At 53.4% G+C, this 27,934-nt stretch overlaps 2 protein-coding genes across 2 annotated transcripts; both read right to left on the bottom strand.

The window, feature by feature from the left end:
- Positions 1–480: 480 nt before the first annotated feature.
- On the bottom strand, positions 481–22,476 carry C5H1orf35 (chromosome 5 C1orf35 homolog). The gene is made up of 9 exons (XM_014602753.3): positions 22,368–22,476; positions 21,244–21,414; positions 19,880–20,030; positions 19,020–19,065; positions 17,383–17,465; positions 16,461–16,533; positions 14,756–14,835; positions 12,248–12,397; positions 481–9,547 (listed from the first exon to the last, which is right to left on the bottom strand). The coding sequence occupies exons 2-9, from the start codon at positions 21,335–21,337 to the stop codon at positions 9,259–9,261; spliced, it is 966 nt and encodes a 321-aa protein (XP_014458239.1). The 5' UTR covers positions 21,338–21,414; positions 22,368–22,476; the 3' UTR covers positions 481–9,258.
- Positions 22,477–23,605: 1,129 nt separating this feature from the next.
- MRPL55 (mitochondrial ribosomal protein L55) lies at positions 23,606–27,895 on the bottom strand. Its single transcript, XM_006275325.4, has 4 exons — positions 27,801–27,895; positions 25,690–25,881; positions 25,062–25,263; positions 23,606–23,871 (listed from the first exon to the last, which is right to left on the bottom strand). Exons 2-4 carry the CDS (start codon positions 25,713–25,715, stop codon positions 23,722–23,724), a joined length of 378 nt encoding a protein of 125 aa, XP_006275387.1. The 5' UTR covers positions 25,716–25,881; positions 27,801–27,895; the 3' UTR covers positions 23,606–23,721.
- Positions 27,896–27,934: the final 39 nt, after the last annotated feature.

Here is a 27,934-nt window from a genome sequence, read left to right as displayed (position 1 = left end):
TAAAGCAGGGGAACCACCGTTTAACAGTGAGGGGGATTAACTCTGGACCACAGGAGGGGAGGATAGCTTCTACATCTCCTGGCATCTTCAGATGAACGCTTTTCTGGAAGGCATGTTTTAGCCAGACACAAGTTACTGGGCTCCATACAAGGGTACCAGGGTAAAGTCCCCAGACCTGGGCTTTGCCAGCACTCAGACACAGAAGATGATTTAATGGTCCCTTCTGTATTACCCAAGACCTCATGCAGGGGCATCGCTCCCAGCAGCATCTGCAGGATGCACAGGACATCTGCAGCATCTGCACAGGACAGAGCTGGTGGTAGTAAAGCTTTCCCAATTCCCCTCCATCCCAACCAGCAGGCACCAGCCAGCCCACCGTGCCCTCCACTTTGCTTGCATGAAAAGGGGCTCATGGCAGAAGAGACATGAAAGGCGCAGCAGCACCACCTGCAGGCATCAGATACATGTGAGAGGCAAGACTTTATTTGGGGATGTCTTTTATTGGATCAACTAGGTTATGTCGTTAGGATAAAGTTAGACAAGCCTTTCCAATGCAAGACATTCTCCATCAGGTCTCCGATCACAGGAAGCCAGGCACGGCCTCGGGAAACACGGCAGAGGAAAGGGACCAAGAAAAACTCTCAGAGGTAGCAGACACACAATGAGCAAAGAAACCGATTACCGGGGGAGATCAAGACCTCCCAAAAGAGTCAAATCTCAGCTTCCTCGTGTGGGAAGAATCCAGGAGATGGATAAATTACAATGTGCCATAGACCCAGTGTCAATATTTAGCTGTTGGTCCTTAGGGTCCAGCCAGCTGATGCATTTGTGTTCCCAAGGTCTCCTTTTAAAGGTGTTAGGTAGATATCCCTTGAGCGCAAGCATAGCTAGCTATAGGTATCGAGCATAGCTAGATATAGGTATTCAGGTTGTAGCCGCCTTGGTCTAGAGGCAAAAGCCATCAGGACTCGTGGTGGAGGTGATCTCTTTTATTAGACCAACTAGATTTTTGCAAAAATTTTTTTTTGCAAACTGTTTGTAATAAGAGAGATCACCTCTACCACGAGTCTAGATCGATATAGCCATTCTAGCTAAGGCTGGTCTCCCCCATTGTGCAAGGGCTCAGATGATTCATAGCCCTGAACGGGGAACACCTTGAGCCTTAGGTAGTCCTAAAAGCCTTCTGCTTACATGCCCTACCGCTGCGATGGCAGCCGGCACTTCCTCCCGCACACCAGGCTGTGACTTCCCAAGCACGGGGCTTGCACTCCCTCATCCCTGCTACCAGAAAGGCCAACCTTGCAAGGGCCAACCCTCAGTAGGGGCAGCCCTTTGTTTTTTTGGAAGAGCTAACTCCAGCTCTGTGCGCTGGGAAGAGACCTGAAGCACCAGGCAGAAGGGACCCTTAATAACCCTCTGCACTGTACTTGGGTGCAAACGTTTGCACCCTATGCTGCGGCACCCTTTGTGCCTGGCCTAGAGATGGCTGCACGGACTAAAACGTGCCAGGCTCGCCCGCCAGCTGTCCTGGTCTCCCCGGAGGCTGACCGCTCAGTGCCTGCAAGGTTCAGGGGCTGGGGGAGCAGCCCCCAGCACCCCGAGACCCAGAGGGCTCCAGTCTCTGGGGCTGCAAGTCTGATACCATCGGCCACACAGCAGGCCCTTGCAAGGGGGCAAAGAGGAGGGGTCCGTGGTGCCACCCCCGGCTGCTTCCCATCCCCTTCTCCTCCTCAAGTGCTTGCAATTCAGCAAATTAAACGTGTCCCCTGGCACCAAGCACATGCAGGGACACAACCCCTTCCAGGTGGCAGCAACATCCTGCTATCTCCTTTGCACCGTGCCCTCATAGCAAAACTCCCCTCAGCCCTACCATGCCTTGCACCGGAGCATCATGCCACCCCTGCCTTGGCCGGCTGGCTGTTTCCCACCCAAGCTACCTTCCCTGCTGGGAGGAAACCTATTAATCAGAGAGAAAATGCTGGAGCTAGGCTCTGGGGGCATGGGTCGGGGCAGGGGGAGAGGGAGGCTTTCCTCCCCCTCCATTAGCTCCTTCCCTTCTCAGCCCCTCTCATTTCCAGCTGACAATGGGACTGATTCACAAAAAAGGTCCAGCGCTCAAAGGCCTCCCCCAGAGGGGAGATGGCTCTCGTTGCCTTCTTTTAATTGACCTTCTGCCATTCGGAAAGCGGCGGCCCACTGGCTGGCGTGCACGACAACCATAAAAATCAAGCCTTGACGCCAAGGATGAATTGGAGGCAGACAATAGCGGGCCTGGTTGGGGACCATATTTATCCCACGAGTCAGCTCAGCCCTGGGATCTCAGGCAGCCGGTGGGAGCGCCGGGGAGGGGTGGAGGGGAGCAAGGCGGCGCTCATTGACAGGCAATAACCCACATTGAGTGGAGGTGATGGGGCCGGCACCGCCTGTCAGGGTGGCGTTGTTCCTCTCCCTGGCTGGGAAACATTCAGGGAAGAAAAGCAGCCCCCTTTCCCCGCAGGCCCTGCCCCTGTGAGAAAGCCGAGACCCTGGGACACTCAAGGGCAATGCCACACCGTCGCTCGGGTGCAGTGGGTGACATGGCATGCCTTAATCTAGCTTTGGGTTGTGCTGTGACCCACCTACTAGAGTCCTTGGGTTGGTCTAGTGTTAACCATCCCAAAAAGGATCCTCCAGATCTCCCCAGATGCTTTGCATCTGCCTTAGCACCTCCCTCCAGGAGCTCTCTCCCAACTTCCAGCCCAAATTCATCATCACGTCTGCGAAGGCTAAGCAGAAACGATCCTCCTCCTCCTCTCAGCACCCCGGCGCCACCCTTGAAGGCCCCAGCCCTTCAGCCCACTGACTGAGATTCAAATTCATATTAAAAAATAAGAAATAAAACACCTCCAGTACACCTATTCATCCTGCCAGCTTGCACCTTCTCCCTGTGGGCTTGCTTGCAAATCAGACTAGCTCCTTCTTCCCTGTGCCTCAGCCTGCACTTTGGACCGAACAACCTGGCTCAGCAGCCAGCCCCCGGCACAGCTACAGACGAGGTTCCTGGTTGCTCACCGTTGCATACGGAGTGAAAGCCTTGCTCAACTCAGGGTTTCAGCTAAGGGGTTATGAAATGGCTTGAGTCAGGCGAGCAGAGAACAGGCCTCTTGGCTCCCTGCACCCTGCTCGCACCACTGTGTGGGAGGGTAGTACCCCAAGGTCCCCACTGGACCAGGGCTCTGTTATGTGCATGCACAAAAGACAGTCCTGGCGCTAAAAACCACATAGTCCCAATAAAAAGGGAAGAGGGAGGATCCGGGCAACTATAGGCTCATTAGTCTTACTTCAATCCTGGGGAAACTCTTTGAAATCAAGGAGCACATCTGTGATGGGCCGGCATCGGGGATGATGCTCAAGGGCAACCAGCACGGTTTCATTAGGGGCAGGTCATGTCAGACCAACCTGATTGCCTTTTACAATCAGGTCACAAAAGCATTGGATGCAGGTGTCACGGTGGAAGTAGTCTTTCTGGACTTCAGCAAGGCCTTTGACACTGTCGACCACCCCAATCCTCATTAAAAAACTAGGCAACTGTGGCATTGATGCCTACACGGTCAGATGGATTGCAAATTGGCTGAAGGGTCGTACTCAGAGGGTGGTGGTGGACGGGTCATATTTGACCTGGGGGGAAGTGGGCAGCGGAGTCCCCCAGGGCTCAGTCCTTGGGCCTGCACTGTTCAATTTCTTTATTAGTGACTTGGACAACAGGGTAAAAAGCACCCTGTTCAAACTGCTGATGAGACCAAGGATTGGGGTGAGATGGGCACGCTAGAAGGAAAGGACAGATTACAGCAGGACCTGGACAGGTTACAGGGGTGGGCTAACGAAAATAGGATGAGATTCAATACTGACAAGTGCAAGGTGCTGCACTTCAGCAGTGGGAACCAGCAGCACACTTACAAGCTGGGAAACTCCCTTCTCGAGAGCACGGTGGCAGAAAGAGACCTTGGAGTCAGTAATGACTCCAAGATGAACATGGGCTGGCAACGCGAGGACACGGTCAGTAGAGCTAACCATACCTGGTCCTGCATCCATAGGTGCATCACGAGCAGGTCCAAGGAGGTGATCCTCCCCCTCTACGCGACACTGGTCAGGCTGCAGTTGGAGTACTGCATCCAGGTCTGGGTGCTGCACTTCAGGAGGGATGTGGACAGCATGGAGAGGGCCCAGAGGGCCACCTGCATCGTCAGGAGGCAGCAGGGCAGACCCTACAATAAGAGGCTACGGGACCTGAACCTGTTCAGCCCCCACAAGAGGAGGCTGAGGGGGGACCTGGTGGCCATCTATAAACTCACGAGGGTGGACTAGCAGGGTTTGGGAGAGACCCTGATCCCCCGAGCACCCCCCAGGGTAACAAGGAACAACAGCCACAAATTGTTAGAGAGCAGATTCAGGCTAGACATCAGGAGGCGCTACTTCTCAAACAGGGTGGCTAGGATCTGGAACCAACTTCCAAGGGAAGTGGTGCTGGCTCCTACCCTGGGGGTCTTCAAAAGGAGGCTTGATGCCTACCTGGCCGGGGTCATTTGAGCCCAGTTTTCTCTCCTGCCCAGGGCAGGGGGTCGGACTAGATCTACAAGGTCCCTTCCGACCCGACTTCTATGAATCTATGATGAAAGCACAAACATATACAGTCATGATGAGGAAAGGACGAGGAACTGGGCGTATTTAGTCTGCAAAAGACAGAGGTGGGATTTAATAGCAGCCTTCGACTCCCTGCAAGGGGGTGCAAAAAGGATGGAGCTGGACTGTGCTCAGTGGGGGCAGATGGCAGAACAAGGAGCGATGGGCTCAAGCTGCAGCGAGGGAAGTTGAGGTTAGACAGCAGGAAAAACTCTCACTAGCAGGATAGTAAAACACTGGACCAGGTTACCCGGAGAGGTGGTGGACTCCGTCCTTGGAGGTTTTTAAGACCCGGCTAGACAAAACCTTGGCTGGGGTGATGTAGTTGGGGATGGTCCTGCTTTGAGCAGGGGGTTACACTAGATGATGAGGTCCCTTCCAACCCTCATTTTCTATGATTTTATGGGAACACGGACTGTAATCTAGACCCATTCCAACCAAGTGTGCAAGCCTCTAGTCTAGGCTACAGCCAGGCTCCCTCCTCTGCTTCCTCCGGCCCCTACATCTTGCACTGTCCTGCCCAGCAGGCTGGCTCTAGCAGGAAAAGCAGTTCCAGTTAAAACAGCCCCTGATCCAGTGGTAAGGACCTTCCTGAGAAATAGGAGGCCTGGGTGTGGATTGCCCCAGGCAGAGGAAGAGGCATTAAGCCCAAGTCTCCCCTGTCCTGGGTGCAAGCACTTGGCTACTCTCCAAGTGGCAGAGGTGGCAAGGACAGCAGCAGCACTGGCCATCCTTCAAAAACAAGACGGGCAGCTCTGCTTACCAAGCACGCAGATGCCAAGCACCAGGAGAGAGCTCAGGCCTGCGGCCCCCCAAGGAATGAGGCATCTCCTTGCAGTAAATGCACCTGATGGGTGGCAATTTAAGACTCGCCCCTACTTTCAGCAGTTCCTACAGGCAGCTGCATGCTACGAATGCCAGCTTGAGGCATCTCCCTGGTTCCTGCGGGCTATTTTGGGGACTCTCGATTCCAAGCAGAGGTGGACAGGTTCCTAAAAGTGCCACCAAGGTTACTGGATCTGGCCCTCAGCCCAGTTTGCCATTTAAATATGTCCAGTACCCTTACCCAGGCTGTAGGTGTCTTTGCACTTTCGGGTTGTAGACAAGCACACAGCCCTCAGCGCACAGGCAAAGCTGGTACACTTTGCAGAAGTCTGGCTGTAGCTGTAATTGCCATTTTTAACAAGGATCTGCAGTGCGACATGACACTAAAGTGGACAAGAAACCACATCCCTGACACCCTGAATTGCTAGGGTTAGGCTGCATGTTCATTGTGGCCTTTAAAAGCTATGGAGGAGAAAAAAAAACCCTAAAAACAAACCAAACAGCCCCATTATCACTTACTGGTCCTGTACCTTGACCAGCTCCAAGAAATCTCACCATGATCTCTCCCCTACCCTGGGGGTCTTCAAGAGGAGGTTAGACGAGTATCTAGCTGGGGTCATCTAGACCCAGCACTCTTTCCTGCTTATGCAGGGGGTTGGACTCGATGATCTATTGAGGTCCCTTCTGACCCTAACATCTATGAATCTATGAACTGAACAAGTTTTCTTCCTCCTATAGACTATTGCTACTCTCTACATGCCTGTCTGGTGCACAAGCAGAAGGAGCCGTGACTGCTGCACTTTGCTTAGCACTGAACTCATTGTAAGGAAGAAAAAAATATGCTAGATTTGAATGCCGCACAAACAGGGTGTTTGGAACAGCAGCAGGCTCCTGGGGGAATTTTGGTCCAGTTATCCAAATCAAGCCGTGCAAAGCAAGAGCTAGACGGTTGGCATAACCTACATATAATGACAAGAAAAGCCCGAGAGGCACCTGCCCTGGTGACTTTGCAGCTGAATCACTGGCTTGTTTCAAAGGCTAGGTGTCAGCTTGGCTTCCTTCTGCAGTCGTAATTCATCCTACCTACCATAAAACCTGAAAAACCGGAGCTGCGCGTTCCCTGTCTCTGCCTAGTGCTCTGGCCCCAGGGTTTCATCCTGCGGCACTTCCCTGCTGGATAGAAGATCAGGGTGGGGACACGTCTCCCCGGTCCAACTCCAGACAGCCGTGGCAGGCAAGTTTGAATACCACACCCTAGACAAGGTGAATTTGGCATGAATGACAGAAAATAACCAGACAGAGAGAACATGGGCAGTGGCTGCACAAGCTCTAACCAGACAGAGAGAACATGGGCAGTGGCTGCACAAGCTCTTACCATTCCCAAAACAATGCCCTGCCAAGGTACTTCAAGCAGGGACCCTCCCCTCCTTTCTGGCAATGCAAAAGCTCAAGTAACATACAGGCTGTGGGGACTCGCCTCCTTGCTGACCTTGCTTAGGGTAGTAACAGGGGCAATGTGATGAGAGCTGGAAAGAAGCAGACACCTGCCTACCAGGCATCCCGCATGCTGCCACCTTTCTCCTGCTGGCACTTCTGGCTATGTTGCAGTGGCCCCAAGAGTAACTCAGGTTGCAAGAAAAAACAAAAAGGACAGGGGCCTTTTCATTAGGGAACCACATCTGTGCTCACCCAGGCCATGCTTCCACAGCGGAGGCAGCACAATCCCAGGCTTAAGGCACCAGATGCGAGTCTAACCCCATCTTGATTGTAATCCAGTCTCTGCCACTGACCTGCTGTGCGGCCTTGGGCCAGTCTCCTCTAGGCTACACATCCCCTCAGGGTAGGGGGCTGCCTACTGTAAGGAAAGGGTCGGGTACCCTGCACACTACACATTCAGACCAGACGGAAGAACGAGCTGCCTTCCCACCAGCTCTGCTGACCTGGCTGTAATTGCGTGTCAAGGAAAGGTCCAAGGGTACAAGTCCATCCCCAGTGCATCTTGGTTGGTTCTTCCCACCACCATCCAATCCCAGTTATTAACCCCACCAAACCTTGGATTACCAGCCCTTTGATGCATGACATACAGCTGAGAGCAGGCATCCACATTCCCTTTTACAGCCCGCATGAGAACAGATCTGCAACCATTTGCTATGAGGGAAATAGCAGCTCAGATGCTCAGTCCGTGCTGGAAAACCCTTTTCCGCTACAGCAAGGCATATGAGACCAGACCTAGGATAGTTCCCAGCACTGCAGTTGCATCTGCTCTGTCCAAGCAAAACAGAGAGCATGCCATGGAAATGCACTGTGTTCCCTCGGCCTCTTAACTACCCCACACCTGCACAATTCCCCTGTCCCACCAGCACGACTCCGTTCAGAGTGGGCCTTCAGTCCTAGAGAGGCTCAGTGCTCGGTCTCTGTCGAGGCTTATAACAGGGACACCTCGGCACTGTCTGCCTTGCGATGCAAATGGGCCAGAGATTTCCAGCTCCATTCAAAACCTTCCATAGTTTTCCAACACAGCCAAGCTTGACAATGTCTTGACCATCTAACTGTTAGGAGAATGGCATAGCACGTGTGCCCAAAGAGGCAGTACACAGGCAACATATCTAGGGCCACAGGTATATTGTTACAGCCGCAGCTAGTTCAGCCTACAGCTGGGAACTTCTGCCCTGGCATGGATTCAGCAGAAAATGCCCTCCTCTATGTGATGTGGGCATGGCTTCCTGGAAGTCAACAGACCCATGCAAGTGACACCAGCCTCGAATTGGGGCGCAGTTCTGGAGACGCATCCTGACCCCAACTCATATCCAGGAACCCCTGAGGGAAGAGGGATGCTGTTCATCCAAAGGTGAAAGTTCCCTTATATTTAGGGAGCATTACTTTGGAGTCACAAAAGCTCCTTCACTCCCCCTAAATTCTTCATTAGAAGCCATTTGTGGGATTTTAATACACAGCAGCAGGTTAAAAACCACATCTATAAACTTCTTGCTGTGCACTCCTAGGGGTCCCATGCACAATGACTCCTTTGGTGTAAAAGCTCATGCTGTTCCAGCTGCATCCCGCTGGGGTCTTGGACGTTCAGATGGACCAAAAACCACTGCCTTCTCAGTCCAATGGCCTTGCCCATGTGGCAAGCTACACACACTTCCTACAGGAAGTAAGACTTCCCAACAAGCCCTTTTGTTGGCTATTAAGAAATAGATATTCCAAAACTAAGACTGTGATTCTGTCACCCTTGAGTGAAGATCCCAGCATGGCTGGGATCTCCCACGAGAGTCAGCGAGCCAAAGACCAGAGCAGGGCAGCATCCTTGGCCAAGAGCTCATCTATCTTAGCCCAAGAGCTAGTCTACCTTAGAAGTGTTACCAGCACCATCCTTCCAGTGTGGGCACTGTCCCAGCAGCAAAGGAGAATTTTTGCTAAGGTAAGTGCCTACAATGGGCCAAAGCAGAACAAAGAACGATTCCCTCCCTGCAAGCCCCAGCCAGCAGAGCACATCAGGGCAGCCCTAGCTAAAGCATCTGTGCTTTAACAGCTGCTGGCACCATCCAAAAAGGTGCAAACTGATAACAGAGACAGGCATTAAAAATCCCTGGGCCAGACTCTCAGCTGGGGAAGCTTGAGAGCCACTCAAAGGCCTGGGGTCACACAGTAAGGTCCGAGTTGCACTGGCTTGCATCAGCTGGAGGTCTGGCCTCATTGCTGTTATCCAGACAGGCTCCCTGTGAAACAAGGCGACCGCAGTGTTGGACCCCCACCCCTGCCCGCCCCGAATCAGTCGTCTGAATCGGTGTCGTGCCGCCGCTTGGCGCCGCGTGCTGGAGGGGTCCTGCTTCTGCTCCTCTTCCTTGCTGGGGGTGAATGGCGGCTGGGGCTGTCGCTGCTGCCCCTCCTGTGAGCTGCGCGGCGAGGGGGGCTGCTGGAGGAGTCTGTGTCATGCCGTCGCCTGCTGGGCCGTCTCTGTGCCTCTGCTTTGGGTGATGAATGACTGTCACGGCGGCCAGCTCCAGCCCGCTGGGAGGATGATGAATGGTCCTTGGGGGAAGGGGTTTTCCTCCTCCTCCTGTAACAGACAGGACAGGGCACATCGTCACGCTGCTAACCCCATGGCCCCCACGGAGAACAAGAGACACATGGACGTGGAGCAGGGGGGCTCGTCCCCAAACGCTCTGCAAGAATGCAACGCCATGAGGCTTCTTGGCATGGAGGGCACGTAGCCAAGGGAACAGTCCTGCCCTCTCCCATCTTCTCTCCCGTGAGGAACAGAGCCCCAGAAAACACCCCCCTGGGAATGCACTGTCCTGCCCTAGGGCTAAGGCCAGGTGCCACCCACTAAGCCTGCTCCGGGATGCACGCAGAGGCCAGATTCTGCCAAGGAGTGACACTGAGATCAATATGGTACTCCCACGTTCGCCTTGGATTTACACCTTTAACAAAATAGACTTTGACCAGGGAAAAAGAGTGCTTGGGGGGGGGGGGGGGGGGGAGGGGGGGGTGTAATTTTTCCCCACCACCGCTCCCTCCTGCTGTGTTGTAAATGCTGCGGACGGGGTTAATGGCATTCCAGTGTCAGGCTCCCAGACAGAAGTGAGAACAAGACAGCTGTATTAATCAGATGTCCATTCACCACGGGCTTCTGAATACCAGGGAGGCCTGGAGGGGCAACCTTGCCGATTCGCATGTTGCAGCACTGGCATAAGAAAGTCACCCTGGATGCCATGTGCTAACAGCTGCTGCTCTCCACAGACCTCCTGTTCAGGGGACCGCCAAGTTTTGGCAGAGGTATACCACGGGGCATTTGCTGCCATCACCACGTGGGGTTACTGTAAGCATCCGAACCACAAGCTAGAGTCGGAGCTGCCAGGGAAGCATGGGCTGCACCGCCCCTGACTCTATATGGTTCCCCCTTGCTCAGCCATGCGGGGCCCAGCTCAACCATGGGATTGGTGCGACTCAGCAGGGCTCTGCTTATCGCTCGGTTGGCACAGACAGCACAGTCCCTGCAGTCAGGTCGGCACCAAAGGGCTTTCCTACACTGCACAGATATTATAGGATCATCTGCACAGAGATCCCATGGGGACTGAGCTGGCCTGTGGAGAGCACCCCGCCTGAGTGCATCCCCTTCCCGGGAGAGAGCTGCTCCGGTGGGGAAAGTTTGGTAGTCAGCGTGAGTGGCAGCTCTGCTTCTGGGACTGCCCCGAGGAGAGGGGCAGCTCTGGTCTCACAGTGCCCTCATGTGAGAAGTACTGGCAAGTGCAGCTAAAAATAAAGAACAGCTGGGAACAGTACACATATACCATCCACTTAGTTGGACCACGAGAGAAGCCATCAGTCTCACCCCTGCTCTGTTCACAGGGATCCTAAACTCACTTATGCTAGTGTTGCTCTTTCCTTATGCCATCAACTATGGCATAACCCAGGAGTAATGCAAATAGTGTGAGAGTGTGAGCAGGATCAAGCTCCTGTTTGTGCTGCACCAGCTAAGCTGTGCTGGGCTCCACGCAAACACTGAACAGAAGATGCCTTCTCCATAAAGCTTACAGGCTATGCTATACCATATCAGGTATCCCAAACATGGCTTCTCTACCTGCCAGGGAGGTGGGGGAAAACAGTGGGTGTGCTTAACTACTCTTAAAGCAGCAACTTTTCCTTTAAAGTGCTAAATATGAGGTAGTTTGGTCCCCCACAATACCAAAAATAACCCTGGCCACTGCCACAGGACATGAGACCCTCACCCTGCCTTGGCAATCGGTCGGCTGGTTGGGAAGATGGCATTAGATTACAAACCCACTCCAAGACCATCAATTGGAAATGATGGGGGTGGCATGCCGTGTCCTCTGGATATTTAGAAGCAGGGTAGTAGGCTAAAAGATCTCATGCATAATTTGTGCACAGAGTGTGTTTGGAGAAAAAGAAGGCTAAAGCGACAGAGATTTTCCCTGCAGTTTGGCTAGAGTGGTAGAGCCAATTCAAACCTGCTGTGGTGACTGGGGAAAGGGTTTGCTGACCACAACTGGAGGCCCAGAAGCTATTTACCTAGAGCAACTTGGAAAAACCTCAGAAATGGACAATGCATGCCCAGCGATTGTGGGAGAGTCTGGGGAGATGGCCTTGGTGCGACTGGGCAATCCAGTCTTGATGGCTCCCTTGAAGGATCCTTATACTACCAGGCAACTTTGCGGGAACACTGCTGCCTCGTGCTAAGTACCCCTCACTCTCCTCAGCTTTCAGCCCAGGACGAGAGCCAGGGATATTTTCCGCAGACACATCTAGGGAGCTCCCTTCCAGCCGTGCAGCCAGCACCTGGTGTGCACACAAGCAGGGAGAACTGGGACAGGTATCACAAGGTCGAGGTACTGCAGCATCCCATCACCCAGAGCTGGCCAGCCATGGAGCAGCTAGGATGAGACCACACCGCTGCCCTGCAAAGAGTCCAGCCCCAGGAAGATTAACCATTAGAGCAGCAAGGCCCTGGTATAGCCTTCCAGCCCTCAATGACACTCCACCAGCCTCTCCTGGATGGGGAAGGGGATGCTGCAGTCCACACCACCAAGGCACCTCCAGCACAAGGACTGCAGGAGATGTTTAAAACCTCAGACTACAACCTTCTGCCCCAGGACTGGATCCCACCCAAGGGGGATCCCGCTGAAGCTACCCACGAGGTCAGGCTACATGATCCTTCCCGGCCTTGCCCCTGGCACAGGGGCCTTAGACACTGCCATGATCAAAAGAGAGCAGTGAGCAAAGGTAGCAGCATTGGTACCTCTCCTCATGGTCTGGAGAGGAGGCAGAAGAAGAGGCGGCAGTCTCTTTCTTGTGATGTTTCTCTTTTTCCTTCTTCTTCTTCTCCTTCTTATGCTTTTTCTTCTTCTTTTTCTTCTTCTCCTTTTTGGATTTCTTGCTGCTCTCAGGCCTACGCAGTGAGAGGGAGAGGCATGAGTAGTATGGACACATCTTTGAAACCCCAGACCCGCTTGCCTTTTGACGGCCCATGGGAGCATGTTGGTAGGTCTCAGCCCAGCCTCGACATATCCCCACGCCAGCAGCAGCAGGGAAGAGCAGAGGAACACACTCCTCAGTAGCCCACGGCCAAAAGCATTGAGGAGCCAGCAATCCTTCAGGGAAATACAGCTCCCTCTGCCCTAGGCCCTCTTACAGTGTCTGCAAGCAGGAGGGAATATTTACAGCTCTCTCTGGCCTATAACCCTCCTCTATTCCCCTCAGACGCGTGCATATTCAAAACAGAGATGTGCACTCTTTCCTCCCATTTGCAGAATTCGTTTCGATATTGTCTCTGGGGCTCATCTCCATTCAAGCATCTTGCATAGCTGCTAGAGACAGAGGAGAGCAGAGGCAAAGCTCTGCTGGAGACCTGGGTCTGGCATTTTGCTGTGAACACACGGAGGCTCTGGACACTCCCATTTCTTGTGACGGAGTGTCCTGCTGCCCATGCCCAGGTCTTGGGAAAACCTTCAGTTGCCATATTTGAAGTCAGGAAGGAATTTTACCCCATGGCGAGATTGGTATGGACTGTGGGGTTTTTTACCTTCCTCTGTAGCAGGGTGCATAGCCCTCCATCTGGGATCATTGAGAGTGGGACACTTTTCTAGAAGTGGGACACTGGCTGCCGTGCTCCCCCTGCTTTCCCTAGGGCAAGTTCAGGGGTCACATCTTGTGTTGTCAGGTTGATGGTAGTTTTGCTAAGAGGTTAGATTATGGATTTGGGCAGGATGGTTTGGATGGGGACAATCCTGCCTCTGGAGCTTCTCCACACTTCTACGATTCAGTCTCCCAGGATCACAACTCCTCTATGACAAACAGCTCTGCTTTTCCAGGGGAACAAAGAGCACTCACCATCTCTGAGCACAGCCGGGGCCCTGGGAAAACAGGCTGTGCACTTACCCTGCTCCTTAACTGCAGCAGCAGCTGACCTTGAGCTTTCTGCATTTCATTAAGTCTTGCTACTCAGAGCACTTTATACCTCTAATAGCACCCAGGCTGACAGGACTTAGTCAGCTCAGGGCTGCTATTAGAAGCCTTGATTTGGTGAAACCAATTGACCGTTGTTAATTATGCAAGAAAACAAGTACAATTACATCGAAGCAGAAAGGGGGGGGGGACTGACGAGCTCTTATGCCATCAAGTGGCTTATGCACTTCAGGTATGCAGAGAACTGATACTCGTTTCAATGTGAGCAACAGGCAACACACTGGAACTAGCAACGCAGTACGAGGTTAAGTGAACGGTGCATTTATCCAACAGGCCCCCGACTCGAGCAGCTGTCAGCCACAGAACAGACACTTGCTCAGGTAAGTCAGGGTATTCCCAACGACCGGAGGCTCATGAATTTAGAGGGGTTTTTTGTTTGTTCTTTTTTTAAGGCAAAAGGGCTTCATTCAGAGCACAGCTGCGATTGACCCCGCAGAAGTATACAGATCATCCTGGCTAATTCACAGCCTACAATGGAAGTGGGGCTGTTTTGCTTCCATGGCTCTATGAGGATTTGATGAACTGACATCTCTCAAGACCTCAGATCAAACTGACACATCGAGGTGGAAGGACAGCCCAATGGTTAATGCACTTGCCTCCAAATCAGCAGACCTGGGTTCGAGTCTCAGTTTTATAAGCTTCTCGTGTCTGTGAGCAACAGTTATCTGCTTAAGATGCAAATTATAGCAGTGTCCAACTTCACAAGAGGGAGGGTCAAAGATAAGTACTTGTTCCTGCAATATCCAGGCACTTCATGGATGGACTTAAGACAGTCTAGCCAAGGACAGATGCCCAACATGTACTGCAGGGATCAGACAAGCGGCCTACAAACCAGCTCACAGGCTTGACACACAGCTCTGCGGCATCACTTCTTCCTTCCACCCCATAAATTAACTCTGTCTTTATCAACAGTCTTGCCTGAACAAAATTTGTTTCAGGATTAAACAGATCCCAGCTGCTAACATCCACAACACATGAAACGTGACTTGCAAGGCATTTCAGTATTGCCAACCCTCATGATTTTGGGCATTTCTCTTTGGGAACATGAAAAATGTAGCTCTTTCTTTTATATATAAGAAAGAACTAAGTTTTTCAAACTCCTGAAATGGAGACTTTAAGAACAATGCCAACAATCATGAGGGTTGGCAATACGGGTATTTTCAATTCAAACCAAGGGCACACAAGGCTGGGGGGGAATTCTTCCGAGATCCACCCAGCTCTTTGCTTGCCATTCCCCACCCGAGAGACAGCTGCAGATAATGTGCAAGCAGGCTATTTTTACCTTTTCTCTTCTGCTTTTTCTTCCTTGTCCTGCTTCCTCTTTGTGCTGGAAGTCTCTGGATTCTCGGTTACTTTGTGATGCTAGAGTTTCAACAGGAAAAAAAAGGGTCACACCAGCATGCTGCTAACAAATCAGCCCTCGACACCATTAAGAGGATGTCAAAGCTGAGGATAGGAACATCCTGATGATATACGTCAGGAGCACCTTTCTTCTCCTCAACACCAACTCTCCCACACCGTTGCCCAAATTGCCCCTGGTCTTCTAGTTGCAAATTTGCTCATGTCTCCCCAGCTAAGGGAAGGCACAATGGAGTCAGGGCTCTGGCTAGCACCAAACTGCAGCATTTCCCCGAGTGAGGGTGAAGTGCTGCCATTCTCTGGACATTTTCTTCACTGCAATACTGCATTACAGCCCCTCTGGCTTTCAATAATGCCTTGAGCTCTTTCCAACCACAACCTCACTTCACTGTACCTTCCCCCAACCCCTGGTACCTCCATTTCCGTTCCTCATCGTGATGCACTGAGGAGTATCTGTCCTGTAACTCAGCTACCCGAACGGTCCCAGCCACCCCAGCCTCGTAGTGAGGCTCAATAGCTTAACTCACACTTCTCATATACATGCCATGGGAATGGCTGCTTCGGACCCCTGAAGGCTGGGCTGGTATCTGGGGATTTGACTCATTGCACAGGTAAGAGGCAGAGCTGCAGACTCTGAACATTTAGGTCCAAACCCAAAGTTCACAGAGGTGAGGACGACCAGGTCAGGTTCTTCTCCATTATCCCCCACCAATACACCACCCAGCTCTCAGGATGCATCCAGTTAAACAGCAGAAGATCATGGGGACAGGATCCCCTCCTCTGCCACAGACTACCCCCCTGACCTCAGGCAGGTCACTTAGGCCAAGCCTACACTGATATTTAGGGTCAACCTTGAGGTCACGTGAGGCACCTCCTTCTTATCTATATCAGACTTTGTCGCCACACCAATGTCACAGGTTGCTCTTCTTTTGTGAGCACAGCACTAAGATGCATCCTAGCTTTCTCCATGGTGTCCTTCTAGGAATCGGCCTGTAGATGGTTTGTCTCTACTCAGGAGCAACAGAAAAGGGGCACTGAGGTGCAGGAGAGGTGGAAGAGAGGAGCAGGGAATTGTGACGTTGCTGCTAAAGCACTTCCTGGGCTCAAGGCCTACATCAGTTCACACCACAGTGCATGGAGAGCACAGGCCAAGAGATGAGAGGGGGTGAGGGTGCCAGCCTCATACCCGGGATCTCAGCAGAGCTTCCAGGCTCAGGTTAAACTGCTGTTTAGAGTCAAGGAAAAGGGTTCACGGTGTGGACAGTGGCAGGTACACGCTTAAGGATCTAACAGGCAGACACAGCCTTATCTCCCTATGCCTCACCCCCCAGTCTGTAAAATGGAGGCAATCTTACATGCTTGCAGCACTTCTGCAGGGTACAGAACTACGCTGCAATCATAACATGCTCAGAGGTTAAGGGGACATGGGCCCACATAGAGCCCACATCAGCATGGGGACAGATTAGTCCTGACACAAAAGCACTCCCAAAACATGAGCAAAGTGAAACCAATCCCACAGGACTGGCTTAGGTGGGGGGACACCACAAAGCAAGGATCATACCTCTCCCAAGCACCCAGCATCCCAGCCCCAAGGAGTAAGCCATCACCCAGAGTCCGGAGAGACTCACCGTGAACACAGAAAGCCCCAGCTTGGCAGCCTCTTTGTCTTCTCTGGAAAGCGTCATTCTGCCGGAACAGCCGCTGGAAATCAAAGCAACACCATGTGGGCACTTAGAGGCGACGTTCTCTGGCGCATGGGCACAACTACAGCTGAGCAAGTGATGTTTTCACAGCGCGGCGGAGGAACGTCCTTGCCTCAGCCCAGACTTGGGAGCCCAGCGTCCCCAAAGTCTGCTCCCAACCCTGCCACAGAGTTACCGCAGGATCTTGGCACAACCCTTTAATCTCTGCCACCCCTACGTCTCCTTTGGGGATCACTTCGCTTAAGAGGGTGGGTTGCAAGGATTCAATGATGGTAATAAATCACTCTGGAACCCCATAAAAAAAGGGCACAGCATTAGTGCTATCCCACAAGATGGCCCAGAAATGACCAGACAAACAGGTCCTCTCTGTTTCTTTAGACTCCTCTTGTACTACATGAAGCACTGAGTTTTGTTTCCATCCTTACCAGGTTAGGGCTCTATGGATGTACAACAACCTGCAGAGTACGTCTCTACCTACACAGCGCTTTGGACTTCACAATATGCTACTAAGATGCTCTTCCCTTTGCTGGAGAAAGATGTGACCTGCTTCTGTAGAGGGAAGCTGCTGATTGGTCAGTTCTAATTAACTTATTAGATCACATCACTTCCTATTTGGCATGTATGTTCTGGGGGCCAACAGGATAATTCATGGTCTGCTGCCCTCGTGGTGGTAGAGGACAACAAAAGGGCAACAGGGAGAGAAACCTGAAGAGGATTCGGGGAGCAGAGAGCTGCAGGAGCAAAACATCTGCCAATTCAGGGCCGCCAGAGATCGTGTTAGACGGGAGCGGTTTCAAGAACAGGGGAAAGCACTGCAGTTTCCTCCTCGTAGAGGACAGCCCCCTACCTTGAGCTCCCCAGCCCCACCACACGATCCACATCCTTATCCTCATGTTCCACTCCGTCGCGCTTACAGACCTCGGCCAGGTCCTGCGGACAGACAGGCGAGAAGGAGCATTATGTCTGTGGAACTGAACAAAGAACTGGGCAAGCTGGTAGCACCACCCTCCCTGTGGCAGGAGAGACCAGTGCGACCCCAGACCGGGCATGAAAAGGAGAAGGGGAAATTCTCTGGGGCCAAAGAGGCTGCGTGTCACCTCGTTACTCCCATCAACCAAACCTTGCAAAAATCCTCCGGGATAAGCAAGTACTGCAGAGGAAGCAGCTGGCCTTCGCCTGATGGAAAGGGCACCGGGCTGAGAATCAGGAGGCTCCGAGTCTAATCCTGGCGGTGACACTGACCTCCAGGGTAGCCTCGACAAACTCCGTTCTCCTCTATTAGAGTTATTTAGATTGGGAGATTCGGATGAGGGAGCGATTCTCATTCAGTGCAGAGCCCTGATCTCAACTGGGGTCTCCTGATACTCTGGTAACATTACCAGAATAGCCTTCAACCACCGTAGAAGCACCAATTCACGGACATTTCAGAAAGCTGGGGAAAAGTCTGCTCCAAATCTTACGTCTTCTTACAGTGCCTTACTCACAGTTAGCATCCCACATAGTCAGGGATTGAGAATTAAGCTGCTTGTTTTGCTCAGCCTTAGACAACAGCCAATAAAGCAGAACCAGACCAGCGAGAGTATTCAGGCGTCATCCCACTCGTAAAACAACAGGACTGGAAATAATAGTTTCCCCATAGCAAACGCAGCTCAATTTTCGCTCTGCCTGATCCCTAAGTACTGGGCTTCAAAAGCCACCTCACTCTTATTGCCTGGCTCCCTGCTTCCATGCTCGAATCCCATCATGTCTCAGTGTCTCCAGCCCCACTGCCGTGACGCGGGCTGAAAGCAGCTTTAAAGCCCAGCTTTCCCATGATGCAAACCACAGCTCTGTAACGGACCCCCAGGTTTTTGCTGCTGTAATCAGCATTTTTTGGCTCTCTGAACACAGGCTTTTGTGCCCCCCCAAAAAATGAGGGGGAGTTGACAGCGCCACTCCACCCAAGAGCAGCTGCACTGCTAATCTAGAGAACTACAATTCCCAGAATGCCTTGCACCCCGGGATGCTGCCCAGCTCTCTCCTCTCTCCATACTCTGCACCTGCAATTAAGAAGGTGGATGGAGGGGGGAGATGGCTTCCCCAGGAGTACCTTTTCCTGCTAAGCCTCCGTGCTCCTGAAGAGACTGGCTACTCCATCAATCTGGGACCAGCAGAGAAGCAAGGTGGGGAATCAGGAAGGTTTTGGGTTTTTGGATGCATTTTTTTTTTTTAAAGGGGGCAGAAACATTTTTTAGGGACCAATACGTAACTGAGGACCAAGTTACCTTTTCTAGAGACCTGTTTCTGACCCTAAAGGCTGAAACCCCACCCTCACACCCCAAAGGTGAATCCTTGTAAGCACCAGTCTGTTTAAAGCATTCATTTCAGTATTTTGGCATGCAAAGCCCAGATAGTCTATGCCATCATGAAATGCCATCTTCCCCCCCACCGCTTCCCACCAGCACAAAAGTGCCACATCTCCCAGGGGATGGATGCCCATGTTACCTCTTTGCTCAGGCCGGTGGGGTGTCTCTTCATATTCTTGTAGCCTCTAGAAAGAGTAAAATCCACAATATCATCATAAAAAACAGCAAAGCAAAAACAGGTGATGTCAGGCTCCCATATCACTCGAGAGAGAGAGAGAGAGAGAGAGAGAGACTCAGTCTGGCGTTGTCATGAACGTACTCCCCATCAGTTCAGCTCTAGGAGATTACCAGGTCAGGAGGCCCAGAGACGCCAGGAACCACAAGTGCAAGCGGCTCCAGAAACAGAAACGTGTCTTTGGTTAAGCATATTTTAGGAATACAGAACTAGAAAGGCCTCCTGGGAGCTCAAGTCCAGATCCCTGCATTCAGACAAGCGCATACCCTGAGCATCATCCACGTCGAACCCTCTCCTGTCCAGCAGATTCTGCTTCATCGCATATTGGTTATTCACACATTTCGCTTATTTGCCTACTTTCTCATAGGACAAAAACCATTTGCTCTCTCTTCAATTAGATTTTACTTGCATAGCAGCTTTGGGCACATTTTTGGTTTGCTGCATAAGCCAAAGCTAGAAAAAGAAAGGCTAGAATCAGTTCATTCAGGGGTATCAAATAAACGGCCTGGGAGCTGGACCCACTTTATCTAGGGAGAACTGCCCGAGGCAGAAGCCTGGTAGATGTGGCAATGAGTAGCAGGAAGGCAAACGAGGGCTGACACCTTCCCTCCCTACAGACTAAACACCCACGGAGGAGGGTGGGGCGGAAAGTCGAGGCGACTTCCCAGGCTGCGACAACCAATTCACAACCAGAAACGCGTAGTGGAGAACGCAGCTCTGAGTGTGTGGAAGTCACCAGTGCAATACATCCCCCCTGAACTTACAGTGCTGCCATCATGGCCTCCTGTTCGGCCAGCCGGACAGCAGCCAACTCTTCTTCCCGGGACATCTGCACGCCCTCCTTCTTCCCCTTCGCATACCATGTGAGGTCCTTCCCCTTCTGCCACCTTCCCACCGGAGCCATGAGGGAATTCCCTGCCGCAGAAAACGAGAGAGGCCGTCAGCAGAACCAGAACATCCGGCCTGTAAAGACGTCCCTGCCCAGGCAGCAGAACAGAGTCAGATCCATGACTCGGGTCACGTGGGGACCAATCCACTGGGATCAGAGACCTGGGTTCAGACCACTGACCTGCCACATAACCCTGGCTAAGTCACTTCATCTCTCCGCCTCAGCTTCTCCACAAAGAGGGTAGATGCTGTGACCCCCATGGGAAGCGCTCTGGCACATGAGCAAAGAGCTCTACAAGAACCACCCAGCTCCTGCCCTTAGCCAGGCCCAGGGCATCCTGCAGAGGCACCTGTCTGAAGCTGCAAATCTATTCAGCAATATATCCCAACCTCGAAGTTTCCAGTAACAGGTCACTGGGATGGCTCAGGAACCTCCCCTGTAATAGAAACCCAACACAATACCTGAATAACTTACGTTTATATAGCATTGTTCGCCACTAAGGATCCACAAAGGGCTTTGTAACTCTATATATGCCGCTGCACTGAAAAGCAGCCAAATCTAGGGTGGAGCGTGGCAACCACGTGACACACGAGCGCCCTCACAGATGGCAGAAAAAGGTTGTGTTGGCAACAGGACAAGCCACTAAGCTTCTAAGAGTGGCATTTTATGAACAGGCAACATGTGAGAGCCCATCTGTGCAGTATTTGTATGGCAACTTTGTACTGCTGCAGCCCCCGAAGTGTTTTAGCAGCGTGATTGACAGCCTAAGCCAGATTCGCTTTGCTCACCGATGCTCAGACACCTCTTTGCTTCCTAAGGGAAATGGGACATTCTCCAAACAGTCTTGCTAAAGCAGCTCTTCCCTTTAAGCCCACCACAGATGGCCAGGCTCAGCGTGGAAGGCCTGGAGTAGAGTTCCCAGGCCTGTGTTTTGTAGGGCAGACTGGGCGATCGCAGCGGACCCACACCAGCCTCAAAGACCTGCAGTGGCCTGTTCAAAGCACCAAGTGCTTGCAAGGTGAGGCAAAGAGCAGAACCCTTTTCAGCCAACGTGAACACCACGAAGAAACACCCCAGCAAGGCAGCGAAGCCTGCAAATGCAGCCAGAACAGCGGTCCCAAGGTGGCCGAGACTTGGGGGTCTTGCGGATACTCACCAGCCGCCAGGGCTGCTGGTCAGGCTGTGACAGAGCGCTGGATTCCCCCAAGGGCTGTAAATAATCATGGGATCTCCCCTTACCCAGATAGTTCTCCCGCTGCTTATCCGTCTTCACATCCTCCCAGTTGAACTGGTCCTGTCCCCCCCTCACACCTCCGCGGGATGAGCCGAACATGGCGGGAACGGCCAGCAGCGATGGGCGAATCAGAGATCACCGCCAGGTGCCCAGATGCTCAACCCAAGGCACTGCATCTAGAAGACAAGCAGGAGGATTACAAGCCCCAGCCCAGCCTCAGCATCCTCTGTGAGGAGCAAAAGGCTAGTTTCCCTAGGAAAAAAAAGCCACCCCAGATAACAAGCCACACTCCCTGCACCTTGCACGGGGGCTGCCTGCTCCTACACCAGAGCATTTCAGCGACTGGTCCGTGCCTGGGTCAGGTACCAGGAGGAGTAAATGAGCGTGTTCTTCCCCTGCCCGCTCCCCTCCCTCCATACGCCGAAGTGGCTGAAGTTGGCCGCTGCGAGCAAAGATTTCTAGGGAGAGCTTTCTGCAACAAGGGGCCTGGCCCCGGGCTCACTCTGGCAGGAAAGTCTCCCCCTGAGCTGAACCCAGCCCTCTGAGGCCAGCCAGCCTCACCCCAGCCCTGCAGAAGTGCTCAAGTGAGACATCCCAGGCCTTCCACCGCCACGACACGAGACGCCGCGTGTCGCAGGACACAGAGGTCACGCAGCACACCCAACTCGTGGTCCTCCGAACACCGCATCCTTCCACTACCCGGCTCCAGCTTCGGGAGGGGCAAGCTACCCCACCCCCCAGTGCCCTGCGGGGCTTTTTGTGGGTGCACATGAGAAAGGCAACCTCTCCCTGCGCCCTGGGGCAACGGGCTCATGCCCCGAAGTGCCAACTTGGATCCCCCTCGCGCGTTTTTACACAGCAGCACCGTGCACACACCAGCACGCTGCTCCCCCCAGCCCCAGAGCTCCCCAGCAGATCAGGGCACTACAGAGAGACAAGGGCCAAGCTCCACTTCCCTCCCACCCCCTGCAGGATCATTGCCCTGCATCCCTGCTGGAAGGGGGAACAACCCAGGAGGGTGATCAGCTGCTGGGGGCTTTCCTGCCGGGCCCGGGGGGGGAATCAGAGCAAACACACGCGCGATAGAGACAGCTCCCCCCGCCCAGCCCAGCCCCACTCCCCTGCCTACCCGCAAGGCGCTGCCCGCAGCCGCAGCCCCCGGACCGCCCCGCCCCCACGTGCTCCGAACGCCTGCACCAATGTTGCAAGCGGCTTCCGGCTGGTTCGGAGCATACCACGGCGCTCCGCCTGCGGGGGGGATAGAATGGAGCAACCCGGAAAGAAGCGCGGCGCCCGCCTGCCATTGGCTGGGCACAGAGCGCGCCCCCCCCCGCCCTTCGGAGAATGCGGCCGCCCGGACGTGCCATTGTCTCGGGGGATTTAACCCTTTCCCTGGCGGCGGGGAGCAGGCGCAGCGTGCTCGTCTCCTCTGTGACCTAGAAGCTGCGCTCGTGCACCAAGTAAGGGCTTGTTGCCTGGGAAACGTGGGCGGCTCCTGGAGCTCTTAAGCCCTGGGTTGTCCACACGGTAACACCCTGGAGCCTCCTTATGCGGCTTAAAGTTACGCCACTCCCAGCAGGATGCTTTCTGATCCGCACAACCCAGCTCCTGTCCCGTTAAGGGGTGGCTCAAGTTGAAGTCCTCCAGTATCCCAGGATCTCTTGCACTGCCACACATAGAAGCCCGTCCTGGCTCACCCGCCTGCTAGTGGGAACTTGCAGCTGCAGCTCCTAGCCCTGCTCCTGCTCACCCGCTGGCATCACGTTTTCCCTAGAGGCTGCTATATTTAGCAGTAGGGAAAACCATTTCCCCGTTTCGCTGTGGCTTTGAAATCTCCCGAGATGAAAGGCTCCAAGCAGCCCTGGAACATCCTGCCCTCATACAGAGCAGTGCATCCCAAACACCCATTTCAAACCACCCCTATGGCTTCCAGTACCTCCTAAGTACAAGATAAGGTTATCGCTCAGCCATGGTTGATCCTGGGAGTGGCAGACTAAGAGAGTTTTCACCTTTTTAAATGATCCATAGGCAGCAAGGTCAGTCTCAAAAACAGGGCTAGTACGATTTTACAGACTCTGAGGGCAGTTGGGATGCTTCAGCCCAGGTCCTAGTTAATTGATTCCTCAACCCACAAAGCCACCAGTACAGGGGCACCAGCTGGCACCTTTTTTGGTTAGCTCAGCAGAAAAACCAAAGACTGAATGCTTCAGGGAGAATGAACTTTCCCGTCATTCCTTAACGTATTGTGGTTTTTTGTCATTGCCCATCCAGCCGATCAGCAGATAAACAGAGACCTTCAGTCTCCAGGGTGGTACCTTTCAAACACACACGCACACACACACACACACACAATAGGAGCACAAGCAGTTACGGGGTAAAGGATCTTTACTCATGTAAAAACCACCACCCTAGAAGATTGTGTTAGTCTCCTTCGGCACAGTCCCAAATCCTCAGACCTCCTCGCAGATCCTCCGAACAAGCCCTCATTTTTTCTTCCAGAATTGCTTGTAACGATCCATATTAAAGTCATCCTCAAGCAGTCTCTCCTGCGTGACTTGGAGCTTGTTGCGATCACGTTTCCTTAACCGGGCTCTTCTTTCAGCCTCAGGAAGAGTGTTGAGGTCTACAGGCATCTGAGAAGGAAAGGGGGAGGGGGGATAGAAAAAAAAATTAATCAACAACAGAACAAAGAGAAGCAGGTCGATCTAGAACAGAGCTCCAAGGACTCTGTCGTGTCCGAAAGGAGAAAGGCAAGATGTGATCAAGAGATTTTGCTCCAAAAAAATCAATGGCCACGCAGTTTTCTAGAACGCTGCAAGTTGGATCTCACTGCCCGAAGCGGGCTTGTTGGTTTGAGAAGGATGCACAAGTCACTCTGCATTCATCTGTTACCCAAGGGATTTAAGGAGGCATTAGTGCAGGCGTGGGCAAAATACAGCTCGTGAGCCAGATCTGGCCCACCAGCTGATTGGATCCAGCCTGTGAGGGGTGACCCCCAATTGATTGGATCCAGCCTGTGGCTGCCCCTGTGGTACTCCACATGGAGCCAAGCCTGGTGCAGGGCAGCCAGCAATGCACTTCTGCCTGCACCCGCCAACCCCAGGCAGTGCACACAGCTTCCAGGAGGACTGCTCCTGATGCCTGGAAGCCATCACCTCCAGCAGCGGCTCCTCCTGCTCTCGCTGCAGTGGACCTGGTGGAAGGCAGCTGGGAGCCAAAGCCCCGCATGCTGGGGCAGGAGCTGCCTGGTTGCAGCTTCTCCCCTGCTGGGAACAGTACAGCAGGGAGAGGTGTTGCCACTGGAGGTGAAGGGAGCTGCCACACTAGAAGAAGTCCTGCTACTAAGCTGTGCCTGCTGGCCAGGGCCAGGATGGTGGGTGCAGGTGGGAGCACAGCACAGCACAGGCTGCCTGTGTAGGCTCAGCCCCATGCAGAGTCGGAGAGTAGTAGCTATGGACTGCACCGCCCGGGCAAGCTCTGCTGCATACATCCCCTGCTCACCCCCTTCCAGCTCCCAGGACCTAGCACCCATGCAGCTTCCCCCACCCTGTACATGCCCCCCCAGCAGATCGCCCATCTCACTCCCTGCCCACAGCCCCATCCCACATAGGGAGTTTTGGTAAGTTGTTGTGCAGGGGCGGAGGGGGTGGGTCTGATGACCCAACCTGCGACAGCTCATCAAAACTCTTTATGTGGCCCACAGACCCAAATAATTGCCCACCCCTGCATTAGCGAAAGCTTCCACCTATCCAACTAGTTGCTGTTTGGGCAACTTTCTTTCTCCAACAGCTCTACAGAAGAAAGAGCTCTGGCTCAGCCTTACCGTCAGAATCCACCTCGGCTCCTTATAGCGAATGTGAACGGTCGATCCATCAGGCCTGATCAGGAGAACTGGGTAGACCCTGCCGTAGGTCTGTCTCCGTAAGCTAGCAATGGCAGTCCTGTTGGAGTTGTGCTGGCTGGGGGTTGCGTGCAGACTGCAGATCGTGGGGAGCGGCCGCTGGATCAGATCTCGCCGTAACAAGCTATTAAAGGAATTCAAACAGGGCAGGGTTGATGATCTTCCCTACACTCCTTCAGGAGAAAGAGCTCATGGGCCTGCCCTCAAGCACCACGTAAGAATAGTCTGTCGTATGCTAGAGAGGGAGAAAACCTGAAGTCCCAAGGAATGGCACTTGAACCACAAACCTGGTCCTGAGGGGGATTTTTTCCTTAACCACCTTGACAATCAGGTTATCTCCTAATACAAGAGACTTGGTTTCAATGTGCAACTCAAGTGAATGCTCCTACGGACCCTGTCCTAACAATAAACACAAGCACAATTTGTGGCTTGATCTTCTGAAGTGCCAAATGCCTTCTGCAAGCAGCTGGGGGCCAGCATCTCTGTTCAGAGATCATGCAAGATGAGTCCTCAAATCAGCCAACCTGCCAGATGCGAGTGCAAAGCTTACCTCAGGCTCCTGCTTACTGCTGCCATGCTGGTCCTGGCAATGACTGCAGAAAAGAAGGGGCGCAAATGGATGAGGCACGTGCCTGCAAAACCCAGTCAGATCTCTCTTCGACTCTACTCCATGAAGTTCCTCAGGGCAGTGATGGGATTTCTACACTACCTCTTGGGACGCGCTCTCCTTGTTGACGATAACCTGATGACCAAAGAGACCAAAAGGAGATGGCTTAAGCCAAGCGATATTTCCTTAATTCTTCACTTGGATCACTTAAAACTTAAAAAAGGACGAAACAAAACCCACCCACCCCCGGTGCGTCTCTGAGTTAACATTTCCTTTAGCCTTCTAGAAAGCACTGCAAGATGACAAGCTGGAGAAAGGGATTGCTCTGAGTGGTCAGACTCACCTCTCTCCCTGAAGAATGGCAGAAGCAGGAGCGTTCATCTCAGGGCAGGCCAATTTGTGCTCTGCCTTCCCTGATTTTTCAGCTAGCAATGGGGTAAAAATCAACTAAAACAGAGACCCAGGGTGCAGAGGGGCAGACAGGACAGTGCAAGCAAGCATCCAGCATACTGGCAGTGACACCTGATGTGAGCAGCACCTCTTAGCAGCAACATTGCCCCTGGAAACATACCCTGGACAGTACTGCGTGCTCAGAGGACCCTCCACGTAACAGCAACAGCCCCTCAGAGCAATGCAGAACCAGGGCACTGGCACGTGGCTACTAGCAGGCGCTATTTCTAGTGGCCGTTGTGTGGCAACACTTCTCAGTGGCAACCAACCAGTAGCTCCCAACTCCTCTCATAGGCCAAGGATGGGTACAAAGCTCTGGATAGCAGGGAAATGCAGGCAGCTGCCTGAAGCCTCCTGTCCTCCGTCAGGAGAAAACTGCTGTGGGTCTGAGCCCATGATCAGCATCTCATCACAGCTGTGGGGCGCGAGATGATCCCGGGTCATGTTCATCCCTGGCCAAACCCCTCTGAAGTGCGAGACCACAGTTGCACATGTCCCGTGTCTGGCACGCGGTCATCTTCCAGCCGTTCAGGTTTGCACGGCGCCAGCCCCAGGATGCGAGAGGCAAACGCCTCCGCAGCTGGCAGAGACCTTGCCCCAAACCTGCCACATCACATCTGTAGGACAGGCTCAGGGGTGCTCCTGCACACAAGGCCGTAGGACCGTGATGGCTTTTTGCCGGCCTCATTCGGGAAGCCCTAAGTCATGGGGTTCCTGCCTGCCTGTGCCAAGCCCCCGGGGCATTACTGCAGCAGGCGAGGGGAGCCACGGCAGACACTTCCCGCAGCCCCAAGTGCCCTGAACTGCCCTGTGTCACACCGCAGGGAGCCAGGGGCAGACCCAGGTCCAGGAGGGACCACCCCCTTACAGTCCCGCCCTCACCACTGCCCCCCTCCATCATTACCAATGGTCTAGCCCTAGAAGCTGCCCCCACCCCACCCTAATGGTACAACCCCTGAGGCCACTTCCTTCCCTTCCTCCATAATGGTCTGGCCCTTTAAGCTGCCCCATTCCATAATGGTCTGGTCTAAACTGTTCCTCCCCCCTCCTCCATGATGGTGTGACCCTTGAAGCTACCCCTCCCCCCCAGCTTCATAATGGTGTATTCCCACTGCTTCCTGCCCCCCCCCATGATGGTCTGGCCCTTGAAGCTGCCCCCTCCCAATGGTTTGTTTCAGACTCCCCTCCTCCATGATGGTCTGGCCCTAGAAGCTACCCCCTCCCAATTCCATAATAGTTTGTTCCTGACTCCCCTTCCTCCATGATGGTCTGGCCCTCAAAGTTGCCCCTCCCTCCTCCCCTAATGGTTCAGCTCTTGAGACTGCTCCCCTCTAACCCCATAATGGTCCAGCCCTGCTCCCCCTCCTCTGACAGTATGACACTTGAAGCTCTACCCCCCACACACTCCAGAATGGTCTCGTCCGAACTGTTCCTGTTCCCCCCACTCTGCCCGTGAAGCTCCCCCCCCCACTCCATAATGGTACAGTCAGAGCTGCAGCTACTCCTGCCCCAACCCGGTCTGACCACTGCAGCAGCCGCCCCGTCCCACACCCTCACCCCCCTGCTCCGCGCGTAATGGTCCGGCCCGAGTACCCCCCACCTACCACGCGCCCAGTGGTTGGGCCCGGGGAGCGCGAGCCGCACTCGAGGTGGGCGGCGCGCTAGGCCTCAGCGTCATCACTCCGCGCCGCCCGGCACGCGCGGCGTCTCCGGGTGATGGCGTGTGCAGGAGGTGGGT

This window comes from Alligator mississippiensis, chromosome 5 (assembly GCF_030867095.1).
Source record: "Alligator mississippiensis isolate rAllMis1 chromosome 5, rAllMis1, whole genome shotgun sequence".
Classification (NCBI taxonomy): domain Eukaryota; kingdom Metazoa; phylum Chordata; order Crocodylia; family Alligatoridae; genus Alligator; species Alligator mississippiensis.
Note: the sequence above shows the minus strand (reverse complement) of the source record. Positions and strands in the feature narration are given on the sequence as shown.